The 12,845-nt window shown below is 58.3% G+C and overlaps 2 protein-coding genes across 2 annotated transcripts in view; both read left to right on the top strand.

Moving 5' to 3' along the window:
• The window catches only part of VOLCADRAFT_89949 (uncharacterized protein), a gene marked incomplete at both ends in the record, with an annotated part of 6,490 nt that extends 5,112 nt beyond the window's left edge, over positions 1-1,378 (top strand). Inside the window, 2 exons of the mRNA XM_002949523.1 lie at positions 485-583; positions 1,088-1,378. Of these exons, the coding sequence (XP_002949569.1) occupies positions 485-583; positions 1,088-1,378 (390 nt within the window). The remainder of the gene's footprint in view (positions 1-484; positions 584-1,087) is intronic.
• Positions 1,379-3,975: 2,597 nt separating this feature from the next.
• Positions 3,976-5,689, top strand: VOLCADRAFT_101873 (uncharacterized protein; the record flags this gene model as incomplete). The annotated part of the gene is made up of 4 exons (XM_002949522.1): positions 3,976-4,009; positions 4,254-4,575; positions 4,691-4,739; positions 5,504-5,689. The coding sequence occupies 4 exons, from the start codon at positions 3,976-3,978 to the stop codon at positions 5,687-5,689; spliced, it is 591 nt and encodes a 196-aa protein (XP_002949568.1).
• Positions 5,690-12,845: the final 7,156 nt, after the last annotated feature.

Below are 12,845 nucleotides of genomic sequence, written 5' to 3'. Positions count from 1 at the left end.
GGGGAGGGAGGGGCTTATGAGGGGGACACGGCCCCCCATGTCCTTAGAGCCCGCTATCTCGCACCGAGCAGCAAATTGACTAACCTCCTCCACCGCAACTTCTCAGCCTGCATCCCCAAACCCGCAACATCTCCATCCCCGCATTTGTCTATTGCTGGAGTATCTTTCTACCTCTGGGATGTTAGCAACACTTTTCTGTGCTCTGTGGTTCTCGTCTTCTCCCCTTCCCCCCATCCCACCAATGATGCAATAAAACATCTTGATCGCGAGAACAACTTTTCCTTTTCCTTGGGGCGTCGTGGCGCATCGTTATTTCGCAACCAGTAGTCCGCAACCAGAACTCCTCCCTCTCTTCTCGCCGCTTTCAATTACAGTGCATGCAAAACATTTTCCTTCTCCTCTCCTCTCCTGCTATTCCCTCACACCCCTGATTCACCCCCCACACAACCTCCTCCCCTCCACCCCGCCCCGCCAAACCATGCAGTCCGGCGTCACCCCTTTGCGGGTGGCTGCTGCTCAGGGCCACGTGCCGGTGGTGGCGGCACTGCTGGGGGCCGGGGCCAGTGTGGAGCTGGCAGACAAGGTGTGCATGTTTGTGTGTGTGTGGGGGGGGGGTTAAGATGAACCACTGGGGTTGGGGGGGCTGCGCCCGTAAGGGAGGTGTGGAGGGGATGGGAAGATGGGCTTTTTGGGGGCGATGGGACGACGGGGTGGATGACGTCATCCCGCGCCAGCAGCTGATGGCGCAGGGCTGAGGAGGTTCCCATGGGTGGGTGGGTGGGTGGGTGGGTAGATAGGTATTGACAATACATCTTAAGGTGCTGCGTCTCCTCGCTTTTTTGTTCTTATGTTTGCAGTACCGTTGCTTGTGCGATACCTATTGCCTCTTCAGCCTTTTCTCGCACGTGTCGTCCGGCCATTCGTTCGTTCTGCCGTTTAACATGGTATTGTGCATCATAATGACCTGTTCAATTTTTACGTGCATACAAAATCTCTCCCCCACCCTCGCCCGCTCACCCACTCCTCATTCCTCTCCTGTGTGTGCATGTATGTATGTGTGTATGTGGGGGTGTATGGGCGCACACAGGACGGCTTCACGCCCCTCTACGTGGCCGCGGCGCGCAGCCAGCTGGAGGTGGTCCGGCTGCTGCTGGCCGCCGCCGCACCGGTGGATCGTACGGACAAGGCCCAGCGCACGCCGCTGTGGGCGGCGTTGCACCCTGGCGGCGCCGCCAAGGCGGAAGCGTCGCCGGAGCGCCGTGCAAGTGTTGTACGGGCGCTGCTGGCGGCGGGTGCTGACGTACACCTCCTGGCGGATTCCCGCGACCGGGAGTACTGCTGGCAGCTGTTGGCGCAGAGCATTGCGGCAGGGGAGTGAGCCCCTTAGGGATGAGTACGTAAACGACATGAAGAGTGCGTTGCTGTCGAGCTGTGTGTGTTGTGTGTGTTGTGTGTGTTGTGTATGTGATGAGGTGTGTGCGTGAAGGGTAGAGAAGGGTAGTGGATTTGCCGTGGTGTCGATGTGATGGTTGTGGTTGTTGCCATGGGAGTTTTCGGCGGTGGTTATGGTATGGAATGGCTGCAATGCAGCTGCCGCCGGAGCCCCCCCAAAATGAACCCTCACTAGCACCGGGTCCCAGCTCACACAGCGCGCTGCACATGACTGACTCTGTGGCGCCGAACCAGCGGCGGCAGAGGCGGCAGCAGCAAAAGCAGAGTGCTTGTTGTTGTGCCGTGTGGGCCGTGGCGGCAACAAGAACCACACCTCGTCACACCGCTGCCGCTTTGGCCGACGCCTCCTACTACCATCATGATCGCCATCATCGCCACTGCCATTTCGACCCTTTTCGAAAGCAAGCAAGTCCTAGCCACTGTTATAATGTTGTGGAGCGAATACGGTTGGGGGATGTACGGAAAATGTTGGACTGTAGAATGCGGCGCTGATACACCCGTACTGTATGACAGCTATGACGTTCTTTAGAACAGAGATAGTATTTATATATATAGAGAGAGACAGGAACCTAGGACGCTCTGTTGTTGCTTTTTCGATACACGGTTAGACCTTTCAAAATAATAAAAAAACTACGACGACGAATCGTTGACGGTTGGACGAATCGTGATAGGGGTTGGGGGGCGGGACGACAAATTAAGTTTAGGTGGCGATTGGACGAATCGGTTACAAGCAGCGAGGAGGATAGACCGTTGGGAAGTCAGCCGGCTGGTCACATGGATGTAGGAGATGGTGAGTGGGAGTAAGGGTCACTTGCGATTGGATGCATCGAGGCAAGCAGGGCTGGACACACCCGCACACGTCGCTCCGGACTATGTCTGTGTCTAGGTAAGCCAAAAATCTCTGTTGGGCTCGGTTGTTTTTGATGGGCTTTATAGGGGGAACTGAAATGGCGCAGTTAGGAGGAGGAGGGGGAGCAGGAGGAAAGTGGAGGAGGGGGGAACTGCGGACGTGAAACATACCATAAGAGTTTTGCACGTGTGTCTCTGTATGCATTCATGAATGCGTGTATGAAGGGTTAACCCAGGAAGCTTAGGTGTTGCAGGAGCGAGGGGAGGGGATGGAAGATGCGCCGCAGGGTTGTACCGTACTCCACGTACTGCATGGATGGTCCCATTCCACACGTGCCCGTAAACTGAGCTGATGGCGAACTTTTTGAACAACGCCCTGTTCTGTCCTGTTCTGTCCTTTTTTCTCCTTTCTTGGCCACATTGGGCGGCGCAGTACTTGTGCGCTGGACAGATGGGTAAAATGGGTAGATGAATAGTTGAATAGGAAGATGGATGGATGGATGGTTGCAGCTGTGGCGCATGTTGAGCTGTGCTTTTTGGCCGCTAGCGCCGCCGTGTGTTCTGCATGCGAAATGATATACTATGCCACTATTGGTGTTGGACATTAAAGTGAAGTGAAATGGAGGGGAACAGAGCTGCAGACATCACCACCGCAGCACCAGCAGTGGCAGCGGCGGCCGCCTTGATGCAGGGTGGAGTTTTTGGTTTCGGAGAGTCCTGCATTGTCCTCCTCCTCGTCGTTGTCGTCGTTGTCATCATCACATCATCATCATCACTCGCATGGCATGCTGCACGCGCGTCATCTTTCGCCAGCTGCAGCTGTAGACCTCACCCTTACCCACCCCCAAATTTCACCGCAGTCCGTGTTGCCTGGCTCTGCTGCCTGCCTTGGGACAGTAGCGGATGTAGATATGCCTTAGCCGCTGCAGCTGCATCATCAACGTCATTCTTTTTTCGTTTTTTTGGTGGGTCTTGACAGCCGTCACCTGAAAAGTAAGCAAAGACCGGGTACTCATAATTTTACATAACGGGAGGAACATTGCAGCGGCCACGGGTACTTAGTCGATGGGCGATTAGGGTCGTCAGCTTCTTCGAAGCCGAAAAGGGCTCCGCCCGGTGCAGCCAGTTCCCCCGCAGTACTCCCCACAGGGTAGGCCGTACGGCAAGTACGGCCGTACGCAAGTGGAGGAACGGCGTCGTGTTCGGACTATACGCTCATTCTTATAGATAGCTGCGAGGGCCGGGTGCAGCGGCCGGCGGCGTTGGAGTGTGTATGAATCTGGTGTATAGATCTGCTAAGGCGTCAATACAAATCCATACGCGGTGCGTTGCGCGCCGCCTCCATCTCAACAAGAACGGCTGAGCATCTACAGCCTCCTGGTAGTGCGCGAACCCAGCCCATTGCCAGTCGAACTGGAGAGTAGGACATGCATGAGATGTGCGTGAGACGGAGCAGAAGGCAAAGGAGGGAAGTGCTGGAGCAGTTGGCATGGATGGACTGGAGTTGCGAAGCGTGGTGGAGCTCAGCCATAGCTTTCCAAGGAAGTCCAAGGAAAGCGCGGGAAAGGCCCACCCCGGCACAAGGCCCATCGCGGAGGCGCACGCAGCGGGCTTGGTCCAAGGCGCGCTTTCCCGACTATTTCCTCCTCCTTCCGCCCAGCTACACCTCCCCTCATGGTTCCACCGATCACGGTTGCCATTGTTCCCGGTATGTGGTTGGGTTTACACGCTTGACGCCATACCAGGCATGTAATCAGGACGCATTGAATGTGCACCCCGGAAGGTTGAACAATCGGGCCTTTTCCTGAAGATCAGCGAGGGCGATAGTCTTCCTGTTTCTCAAATGCATTGACCGGCTCGTCCACGGTCCTAGTTGGGGCTACCACAGGACACGCATCCATGCCATCTCACGCTCCCGCACCGACCGGCAGTCCGTTATTTCGCTACCGTAGGCAACGGCGCTGGAGATGTTGAGAATTGTAACTGGTACGGATGGCTGAAAGCGCAGCTGCAGAGCCGTTGGCCGGAAACGCAAGTTCGCGTCATGCTTCGGAACATGCCGGACCCTGTGCGCGCACGGGAAACTGTGTGGCTGCCGTTCATGGCTAACCATCTGAACTGCGGAGAGAACAGCATTATCGTGGGTCATAGCAGCGGAGCGGCTGCCGGCATGCGCTTTGCGGAGACGTCAAAAGTGCTTGGCCTGGTGCTTGTTGCCGCCTACGTCAGCGATTTGGGCGACGCAAACGAGGCCGCTTCAGGTTACTTCAACAGGTGCAAAGATGACACTTGGAAAAGGACGGCCTCAGCGATAGGGCAAAGGAAATCCTAATGCTCGTTGCCGCTATGGAAAAGACAAAAAGAACCAAATTTGTGCTCCTTATTTCAGGCCATGGGAATGGGAGAAGATCAAGGCGAATGCGTCGTTCATCACCCAGGTATGACCGCGCTAGCTGCCGCTTCAACCTGCCACGACCTGCCTAACCCGAGTCAATGCCACGTTGCATGCGGCCGCGCTTTCAATCTCACTGCTGCCCAAGATGCGGCCCTGCCCTCACAATGGCACATGCAATGCACATGTTCCCAAGCGATCAATTTTATGGTGCATTGTACGACACTTTTCAGTACGTATGCTAAATACGCCGCCTTGGCTACTGTACTTCATCAAATAATGTTTATGTATGCCGTACAAATCAACCATTCATCCTGTATATAAGTATACACGTACATGTACAGGCGCACATGGCACGTCGTTAACTGCACCTTCCACGGCATCTGGGTTAAAGAGCACAACCCCGCAATTACTCTCAGAGTTCCGTGTTGCCTCTTGCAGATCCCCCCCGCACCCTGCACCGCATTGGATGGCGTAACCCTGTACGGCACTGCTTTCCACCGCAGTGTGTGCATTTTTATGCCTGAAATAGTTTTGTCCCCACCTCCTCCTCCTTCCTCCACTTTGCAGCCTGCAATTGACCTTTTGCATCATCACCATCACCATCACCATCACCATCACCATCACCATCACCATCACCATCACCATCACCATCACCATCACCATCACCATCACCATCACCATCACCATCACCATCACCATCACCATCACCATCACCATCACCATCACCATCATCGTCACTTCACCACTTCATCAAATTTATCATCAGCTCATTATTCCCGCTTCCCTCCCTCTCCTGCCGTACGCCAGTTCGCCTCCCGCGATGATCCTTTCCTCCCCTGGCGGGAGCAGCAGCAAGTGGCGGCCTGCCTGGGGACCGAGCTGAGGGCTTATGAGGACCGAGGCCACTTCCAGGACGAGGAGCAGCCGGAAATCTTGGAGGCGCTGGAGGCGCAGCTGGCTGCTGCACTGGCGGCTGGGGATGGCTGCGCATAAAAACCACCTTTAAGGCCTTACCGCTTAGAGCTTTGATACGGCTTGCGAAGACTGGTCTTTTGTGCGGGTAAGGGTCAGGCGTGGCGACGGGCGACAGTGGTGGTCGTATTGGCGGTGATGGTGGGTAGTGATGATGGCGAAGAGGCGACGACGGGGGTGCAGGGGATTTACACGCTTGCGCTTTGCATCTGGGATCCCAGATGCTCCGGAGCTATGTTGACGCGGTGGCCAGCTTGTGTGCGCCGTAGGGATTTGAAGTGCCTTGCCTTGTCGATTTCAGCGATAAGCAACAGCCATGAACGGTGTTGAACAGATGTGGCGGCCTGGTTTGTTGCGTCAGCACTAAGCCAATTAAGGCCCTGTTGAGCGGCCTAGGCCACTTTCCGGAGGCTGAACGGGGGAGAGCAGCCTGGCTGTCCAACATTTATGCTGGCAAAACGGGTTCATGGTCCTTGAACCTCAAAGGTAGGTGTATATTGCAAGCGTAGCGGTTGATCCGAACATGGACCAGTTTGTTGACTGATAGGACAATTGCTTAAATGTCAGCACGTGATCCGTACTCCCTACTAACTTTCTGTGGGGAAGGCCATTGCGTCTGCGACCACACTCCCGCGGTACCCAAACCCTTCAAAGATAACTCCGACCAGCCATTTGGCTGTTAGTGGGAGGGCGGGTGGGCCGCTCGCACGGCAATCGAGTAGAGAGTACGAAATAACCTAATGCAGTCACCGCCAACAGAAAACGTAAGCCTCCAGCCTCACGCCGACCGCCTTCTACCTACCACGCATATTTCCTACCTCGTTAACAGATCTCCGCCGCATTGCCTCTAGTTGGCTCGTCCCTCAGGTAACTGTGCTCACCGCTACTTTGCCATTCCCATTCGCCTCCACCCCGCCTCTGCTTCTTCACAGAAGCGGCGTTCTCCTTCACCGCTGTTACGCCTCCTCTATGTGACTCCTCCTCATTCGACCGGGTCCTCTGCCTACCCGGTGCACGCCCCCATCTCCCTGCGCACCACTTCCCCCGGCCCTCTCTTACGGTTGCCTACCTGACTGCAGGACCCACACCTTGCCTGTCCAGTGCCGGGTAGGCTTTCCTTGCCTCCCCCGGCCCTACCTGGGGCGCCTCTCCTTGGCTCGTTGTAAGAGGGATCAGCTCCCCTGGCATCTCCCAACTGAGTACTCTTTGCCTGGTGTTACACTCGTCATCTTCCTTACTTCCGTCCTTTCCTGTCCCTCGGGGGCCCTACCCCCTCGCCCCCTCCGTGGGCCCGATCACCACTCTGGACTTGTCTCAAGCTCCCGGCCTCTCTGATGCTGCCCACCCGGTAGGCTTGCCCCCGCGCCTGGGTCCTGTCTCCTCTCCCCGTCACGCCCACCTCACCTATCTTCTTCTGCCATCCAGGCACTGCTGGAGCCTACTCTGCCCCAGATCTTGGCCGCGCGGGTCTGCCCCACTTCCGTACCCTCTGCTGTACTGGATCCACCTTCCAGCCGCCAGATCTATACTGTCGCCCTCGAGAAGGCTGCCACCGTCTGCGACAGCTCGTTGGCTCGTGAAACCATTGCCTGTCAGGAGGCTGCCGGTCGTGACCTCTCTGCATGGCTGGCCACCCTGCCCCATGGCCGTACCCTGCTGTCCTGCACTGATGACAACCTGCTCGTCTACTTGGAGGCCCACTGGCTTCCCAACCGTCGGGTGGACGATCCGAGTCCCAACACCGTCAACAATTATCTGGGTCTGCTCTCCGGACTGTTTAACCGCTTGGGCCGTGGAACCGGCATCGGCAACCCCTGCTGCTCCAGCACCTTGTCCTCCTACAAGACTGGCTATAGTCGCCTCGCCGCCGACCGTGGCTACGAGGAGCAAGCCGCCGTGCCCCTTAGCCCTCGCGATTTTATCACCCTCATGGATCACCTCTGGTCCGGATTCCAGGCTTCCACCACCTCCCTAGCCCGCCTGCTGTTGCTACGCGATATGTTGTGCTGCCAATTTATGTGGCACACCAGCTACCGCGGCCATGACACAGGCAAACTGCGGCTACGTGACTTCCGTGACCCAGGGGGTGGTGGTCCCTTCCGCGGGTTTCCCTTGCCTCTACCGGACCCGTTCGGTGCCTACCCCTCCCTCTCCTTATGGATTGAGCAACTTGGGACCAAAACATCCAAGGGGCGCCGAGCTCCCCCTTTGGAACTGCGCCCCGACCCTTCTCCGCGACATTGCTTCATCCGCACCCTCGCCCTCTATTGGCAGCTGTGCCATGCCCCCGACACCCCCCCAGGGTCTGCAATCTCCGACTACCTCTTCCGTCCCACTGACCGGGGTCACCAATGCTTCGTGGAGCGCCCGTTTTCCAGCAGCACTTTGGCCATGCGAGTGGGCAAACACCTGGAGGAGGCTGGTGTTTACGTCGGGCAAACCCCTCATGGTTTTCGTCGTGGTACTATCCAGGCCACGCAGGCTGCTGGCGCCTCCCGCGAGGAGCTCCACACCTTCTCCCAGATCCGCAGCCCCCAAGTCCTGGAGTGCTACACCGACGCCTCTCGGCCCACTCGTGTCCCTCGCGGCTCCGGTCCCCAATCCTAGCCTCCGCCTCCTGCTGGTGCCGCCCCTCTTAGCCCTGGTGCTCACTTCGTGGCTCGTCCCCCTCCCCTCTCCACCACATCGACGGGCGGGTGGGCGGGGTTCTGACTTGCGCTTGCTTGCACAGTTATCGGGCGATCTTGCATTGTCTGAAGTTAGCGCCTTGTTCCCAGCTAATCTTTGTAACGAACTAGGGTATCCGTCCCTGTCCTCTGCCCAGCTTTGGGCTGCGAATTCCTGCGCCGCACTTGCCGTACCGCACTACAGGACGAGCACTTAATCAACATGCAGTATCCCACCGCAGAGAGCCGTGCTTAACTCGGCTGTAACAACGCCGCTGTGGGAACTGCACTGCATGCGGCCGGCGACCTGCCATTATTATTTCCGGGTTGCAGTCCAGCATCGCGACCTGCAGCAACTCCTGCACAATAGCTAGCTTGTGGTCCCGCTCAGGCACTATTTGTTGTCCTGGGTGTTCGCACGACACCCACTCCAGCTGGAGCCCTCCCTCCAGGTGGCCTAGCCAACGTCTCTGTCCGTGAGCGGGCAGCCTTCTTTAGCTGCCTGGAAGAACTCTCACCACACTGCTACATGTGTAAGTAGCTTTCCTGGCTGGTAGTCCTCGGGTCCGGAAGCAAAAGACGATCTCTTCTACAACTCTTTCTCATTCTGCTGATCTACTGCGTCATGTCGCCCTAGAGGCTGTAGCCCCTGTCCGGCCTCCTGTAGCAGCTGTATGCCTCGCTGCGCGCTTCCTTGGGTGTCCCCGCTCCCCTTGCTGGTGTTCATCCTGCGACGCCGGGTTCTCCCCTTTCTGCTCCTCACTCACCCACCTGCTGCCTTCACAAGGGTCATCGTTTCACGACAGCAGTTCGTCCAGATCAGCTCCCTCCTCCTCCCGGGTGTCCGTGTGGTAGCCAGTGCTAGATCCTCCGGCTCCTTCCCCCTTCTATCCCTCGCTTGATCGCAGTTAACACAGTAAGCCTGGGCCTCTGGGCTTGGGTCTCCTTGCGCGGCGCCTCGTTGTGGCTAACCAGGGCGTCCGCCCCTTGGGCCACCCGTACTGCCTCTGTTGCTGGGTGTTTATACCGGCAGCACTGCCCGACCTGCACCTTAACACAGGGCCCCTTCCCCGTGTAGCTAGTACACAAGTCAGTGCCATTCACATGGCCCCTGTACACGCTCTCCGTAATCTGCTCTTCGCCCACTTCCTGGTATCCCCGCCGACCCAGCTCCTGGTTTAGAGCCACCACTACGCTGGCAGGCGGGCTCAGCCGCGGTCCATCGCGGCCCCCTCACCGTGAGGCGTTCCCAGTCCCGGGTTTACTAGGCCCTGGTAGCCCGCACCCACAAGGCTCCGACTTGCGCTCCTCTGGTCGTGGAAGCCGGGAACCCCCGATTGCCGCCCTTCCCATGCCGTTCTGTTGCCCACACTCATCCTGTGCTCGATGTCAACCTCCTCCTAAATTCCTTAGTAGGCTGTGAGTCAGCTGCCATGCGCCTCTGGTAACTTCACGGCCGTGCGCGTGAACAGTACCATGGCCGGCCAGGTTCACTCCCGCAACTCCTTGAACATCGGAGGCTGACATCCACAGCCTGGAGGGCCGCCTCTAACCCGAACACCCGGAATTCGCGGGCCTGCTGCTGTAGCTTGAACACACTCGTCTCCACCCAGTTCCACGGCACCAGGTATCCAGCAATTTGCCCCGTGAAGTGTCCTTTGAGAAGCGTGTTTGGCTTTTGCCCGATGTACACCCCAACGTGCTGGTGTTGCGGCCCTGCAGAATCACTGCAGCACTCATGCAACTCCTTGGCCATCCCCGGGCCCACCTTAGCCAATGCATCCTCGAGCACTTCTTCCTCCCACTCTAGCCTAACACGACTGCGGGTTTACCACCCGCATTGCGTGGTGGCTTTGCGCCATTACTCTAACCTGGACCTCCGAGGCCTCCCACAGCTGGGATGTTGGGACGCGGCCAACGACCTCGTAATGCAGCGCCTCTGGGGCTGCCATGTTGTTTCCTTACGGCGGCCATGTGCCTCTTGGATGGCCTTCTCCCAGGCGCCACGGTTCGCCTGGGGCTGCTCTTTCAGGCCAGTGGCTGCTGCCGGATACAGGGCTCCCGCTCCCGCGTTGGCTAGCTGCGTCTCCCGGGCCTAATCCTCAACCAAGCGTCTGACTGCTGCCGTTTATCCTCCCGTCCTTCCCTGGCTTCCGCACTCCAGGGGTGGCTTCCATGCCTTCCAATCTGTGACTCAGGAAACCGCGCCACCATTCGCTTCTCCTCTTCCACCTGGTCCTCTTAGCCCTGGCTTGGGCTGTCAGGACGACCTTCCGACCCTTGGTACCCGTTGCCCCGATTCCCGCCCTCACCGACGGGCCTCCACAACTGCACCTCATCCATTGCTGCTGTCCGAGTTATCTCCCCTTTCTGGCTCCAAGTCCTCCTCGTCCACTTCTGGCCCCATGCACTCCGTCTGGGTCCTCCGCTACACGAGAACAATCCCGCTGGGGTTGGTCCTCCGGGCGGACACGACGCAACCTACCAGCCCAAAGCAACTCAGCCTGGGTGCTTCACCGCGCAAGAGCATACCCCCTGGGGTTGGCCTTCCGGATACATGCGACCCATCCTCTTGGCCCAAGGCAACTCAGCCTGGGTGCTTCGCCGCGCGAGAGCACACCCCCTGGGGCTGGCCTACCGGATAAACACGACGCAACCTAGCGACTCAATGCAGCTCCGCCTGGGTGCCTCGCTGCCCGAGCGCAAAACCTTGCTGGTGCTGGCTATGCGGGTAAACGCAACACAAACTACCGGCCCAAGGCAGCTCCGCCTGGGTGCTTCGCTGCACGAGAGCATACCCCCTGGGGCTGGCCTTCCGGATAAACGCGACCCAGTCTACCGGCCTAAGGCAACTCAGCCTGGGTGCTTCGCCGCGCGAGAGCATACCCCCTGGGGCTGGCCTTCCGGATAAACGCGACTCAGTCTACCGGCCTAAGGCAACTCAGCCTGGGTGCTTCACTGCCCGAGAGCATACCCCCTGGGGCTGGCCTTCCGGATAAACGCGACCCAGTCTACCGGCCTAAGGCAACTCCGCCTGGGTGCTTCGCCGCGCGAGAGCATACCCCCTGGGGCTGGCCTTCCGGATAAACGCGACCCAGTCTACCGGCCTAAGGCAACTCAGCCTGGGTGCTTCACTGCCCGAGAGCATACCCCCTGGGGCTGGCCTTCCGGATAAACGCGACCCAGTCTACCGGCCTAAGGCAACTCAGCCTGGGTGCTTCGCCGCGCGAGAGCATACCCCCTGGGGCTGGCCTTCGGGATAAACGCGACTCAGCCTACCGGCCTAAGGCAACTCAGCCTGGGTGCTTCGCCGCGTGAGAGCATACCCCCTGGGGCTGGCCTTCCGGATAAACTCTTCCTATGCTACTGGCCTAAGGCAACCCAGCCCTGGTGCTGGCCTTCCAGCTAAACGCATCTAAGCCTACCGGCCCAAGGCCACTCAGCCTGGGTGCTTCACCGCGCACCCCCTGGGGCTGGCCTTTCGGATCAGCACAACGCAACGCGGGCGTTTCTCTCCCTGAGAGCATCACCCGGGTAAAGCCTACCGGCTGTGGGCACTCGTTATTGGGCAGACTTCCTGAGTCTAGTTGCTACCCTTTGCGGGGCGTAGCTCCCCGATGAGCGCAAGGCGGTCCGGGCGCTTCGGTGGGCTCCAGCTGGGCACCTGGCAGTAACCCGCGGTGATAATAAACCACGTTGAGCTCAACCTCAAAGCAATGACCTCTCCGCCGCGGCGCCGTCCCCTCGTAGCCGGATCACCCCATTCCCCAGCAAAACATGCGTAGTTGCCAACCCTTTGCGGCCGGTTTCGGGACACCCCTTTCCCTCTTACACGCAACCGGGTAGGCCTAGTTGCAGCTAGCTGCGCCTGCTTTCAGACAACGCGGGATAAGGAGCGCAGTCCGTTGATAATCGCAACGTCCCCTTCTGGGTGTTTCCGTCGCGTGCCATTCTGATCGCCTTCGTCATAGCCATTACTTCGTTCTCCTCCGGACCTTCTCCGACTCCGCCGCGCACTTCATCCCGCTCGGCCATCTCTTCGCTATTTCTGAAGTCAAAGAGCCCGCCACCGTAAGGGCCGGATTAGTTGGGGCGAGCATCCGTATGATACGAAGGGCTCACTTACAACCTTTGTAACGCTCTCCGCCTAAGCGAGCCCCACGCACCACGCACGAACGAATTTAGGCCCTTTTCGGTGATATCCAAATTTTTTGGAAGCGCGATCGCGCCCCGTTTTATTGTAATAATTTTCCGTGTTCCTGAATCGAGTAATCGTGTTATCGCGAGTACCCGTTAGCATTATGTTTCCTCTCGTACCTGGCGGCTTACCGTGGGGCCAAGACCCACTTACTTCGTCTACTCATCGATTCGTTACCGTTACGCCTGTGCGTGACGATCTCATCGTCCCGCCGTTACACCTGCCGCTGGTACGTTTTGTCTGTTTTCGATGGACGTCCGTCAGCTTAGTGCGTCCTACGCCTCGGCTCTATGATCACCGCAGTCTTTCCTGT

The sequence above is a fragment of the Volvox carteri genome, assembly GCF_000143455.1.
Source record: "Volvox carteri f. nagariensis unplaced genomic scaffold VOLCAscaffold_14, whole genome shotgun sequence".
Classification (NCBI taxonomy): Eukaryota; Viridiplantae; Chlorophyta; class Chlorophyceae; order Chlamydomonadales; family Volvocaceae; genus Volvox; species Volvox carteri.
The sequence above is the reverse complement of the archived record's forward strand: the minus strand, read 5'-3'. Positions and strand labels throughout refer to the sequence as shown.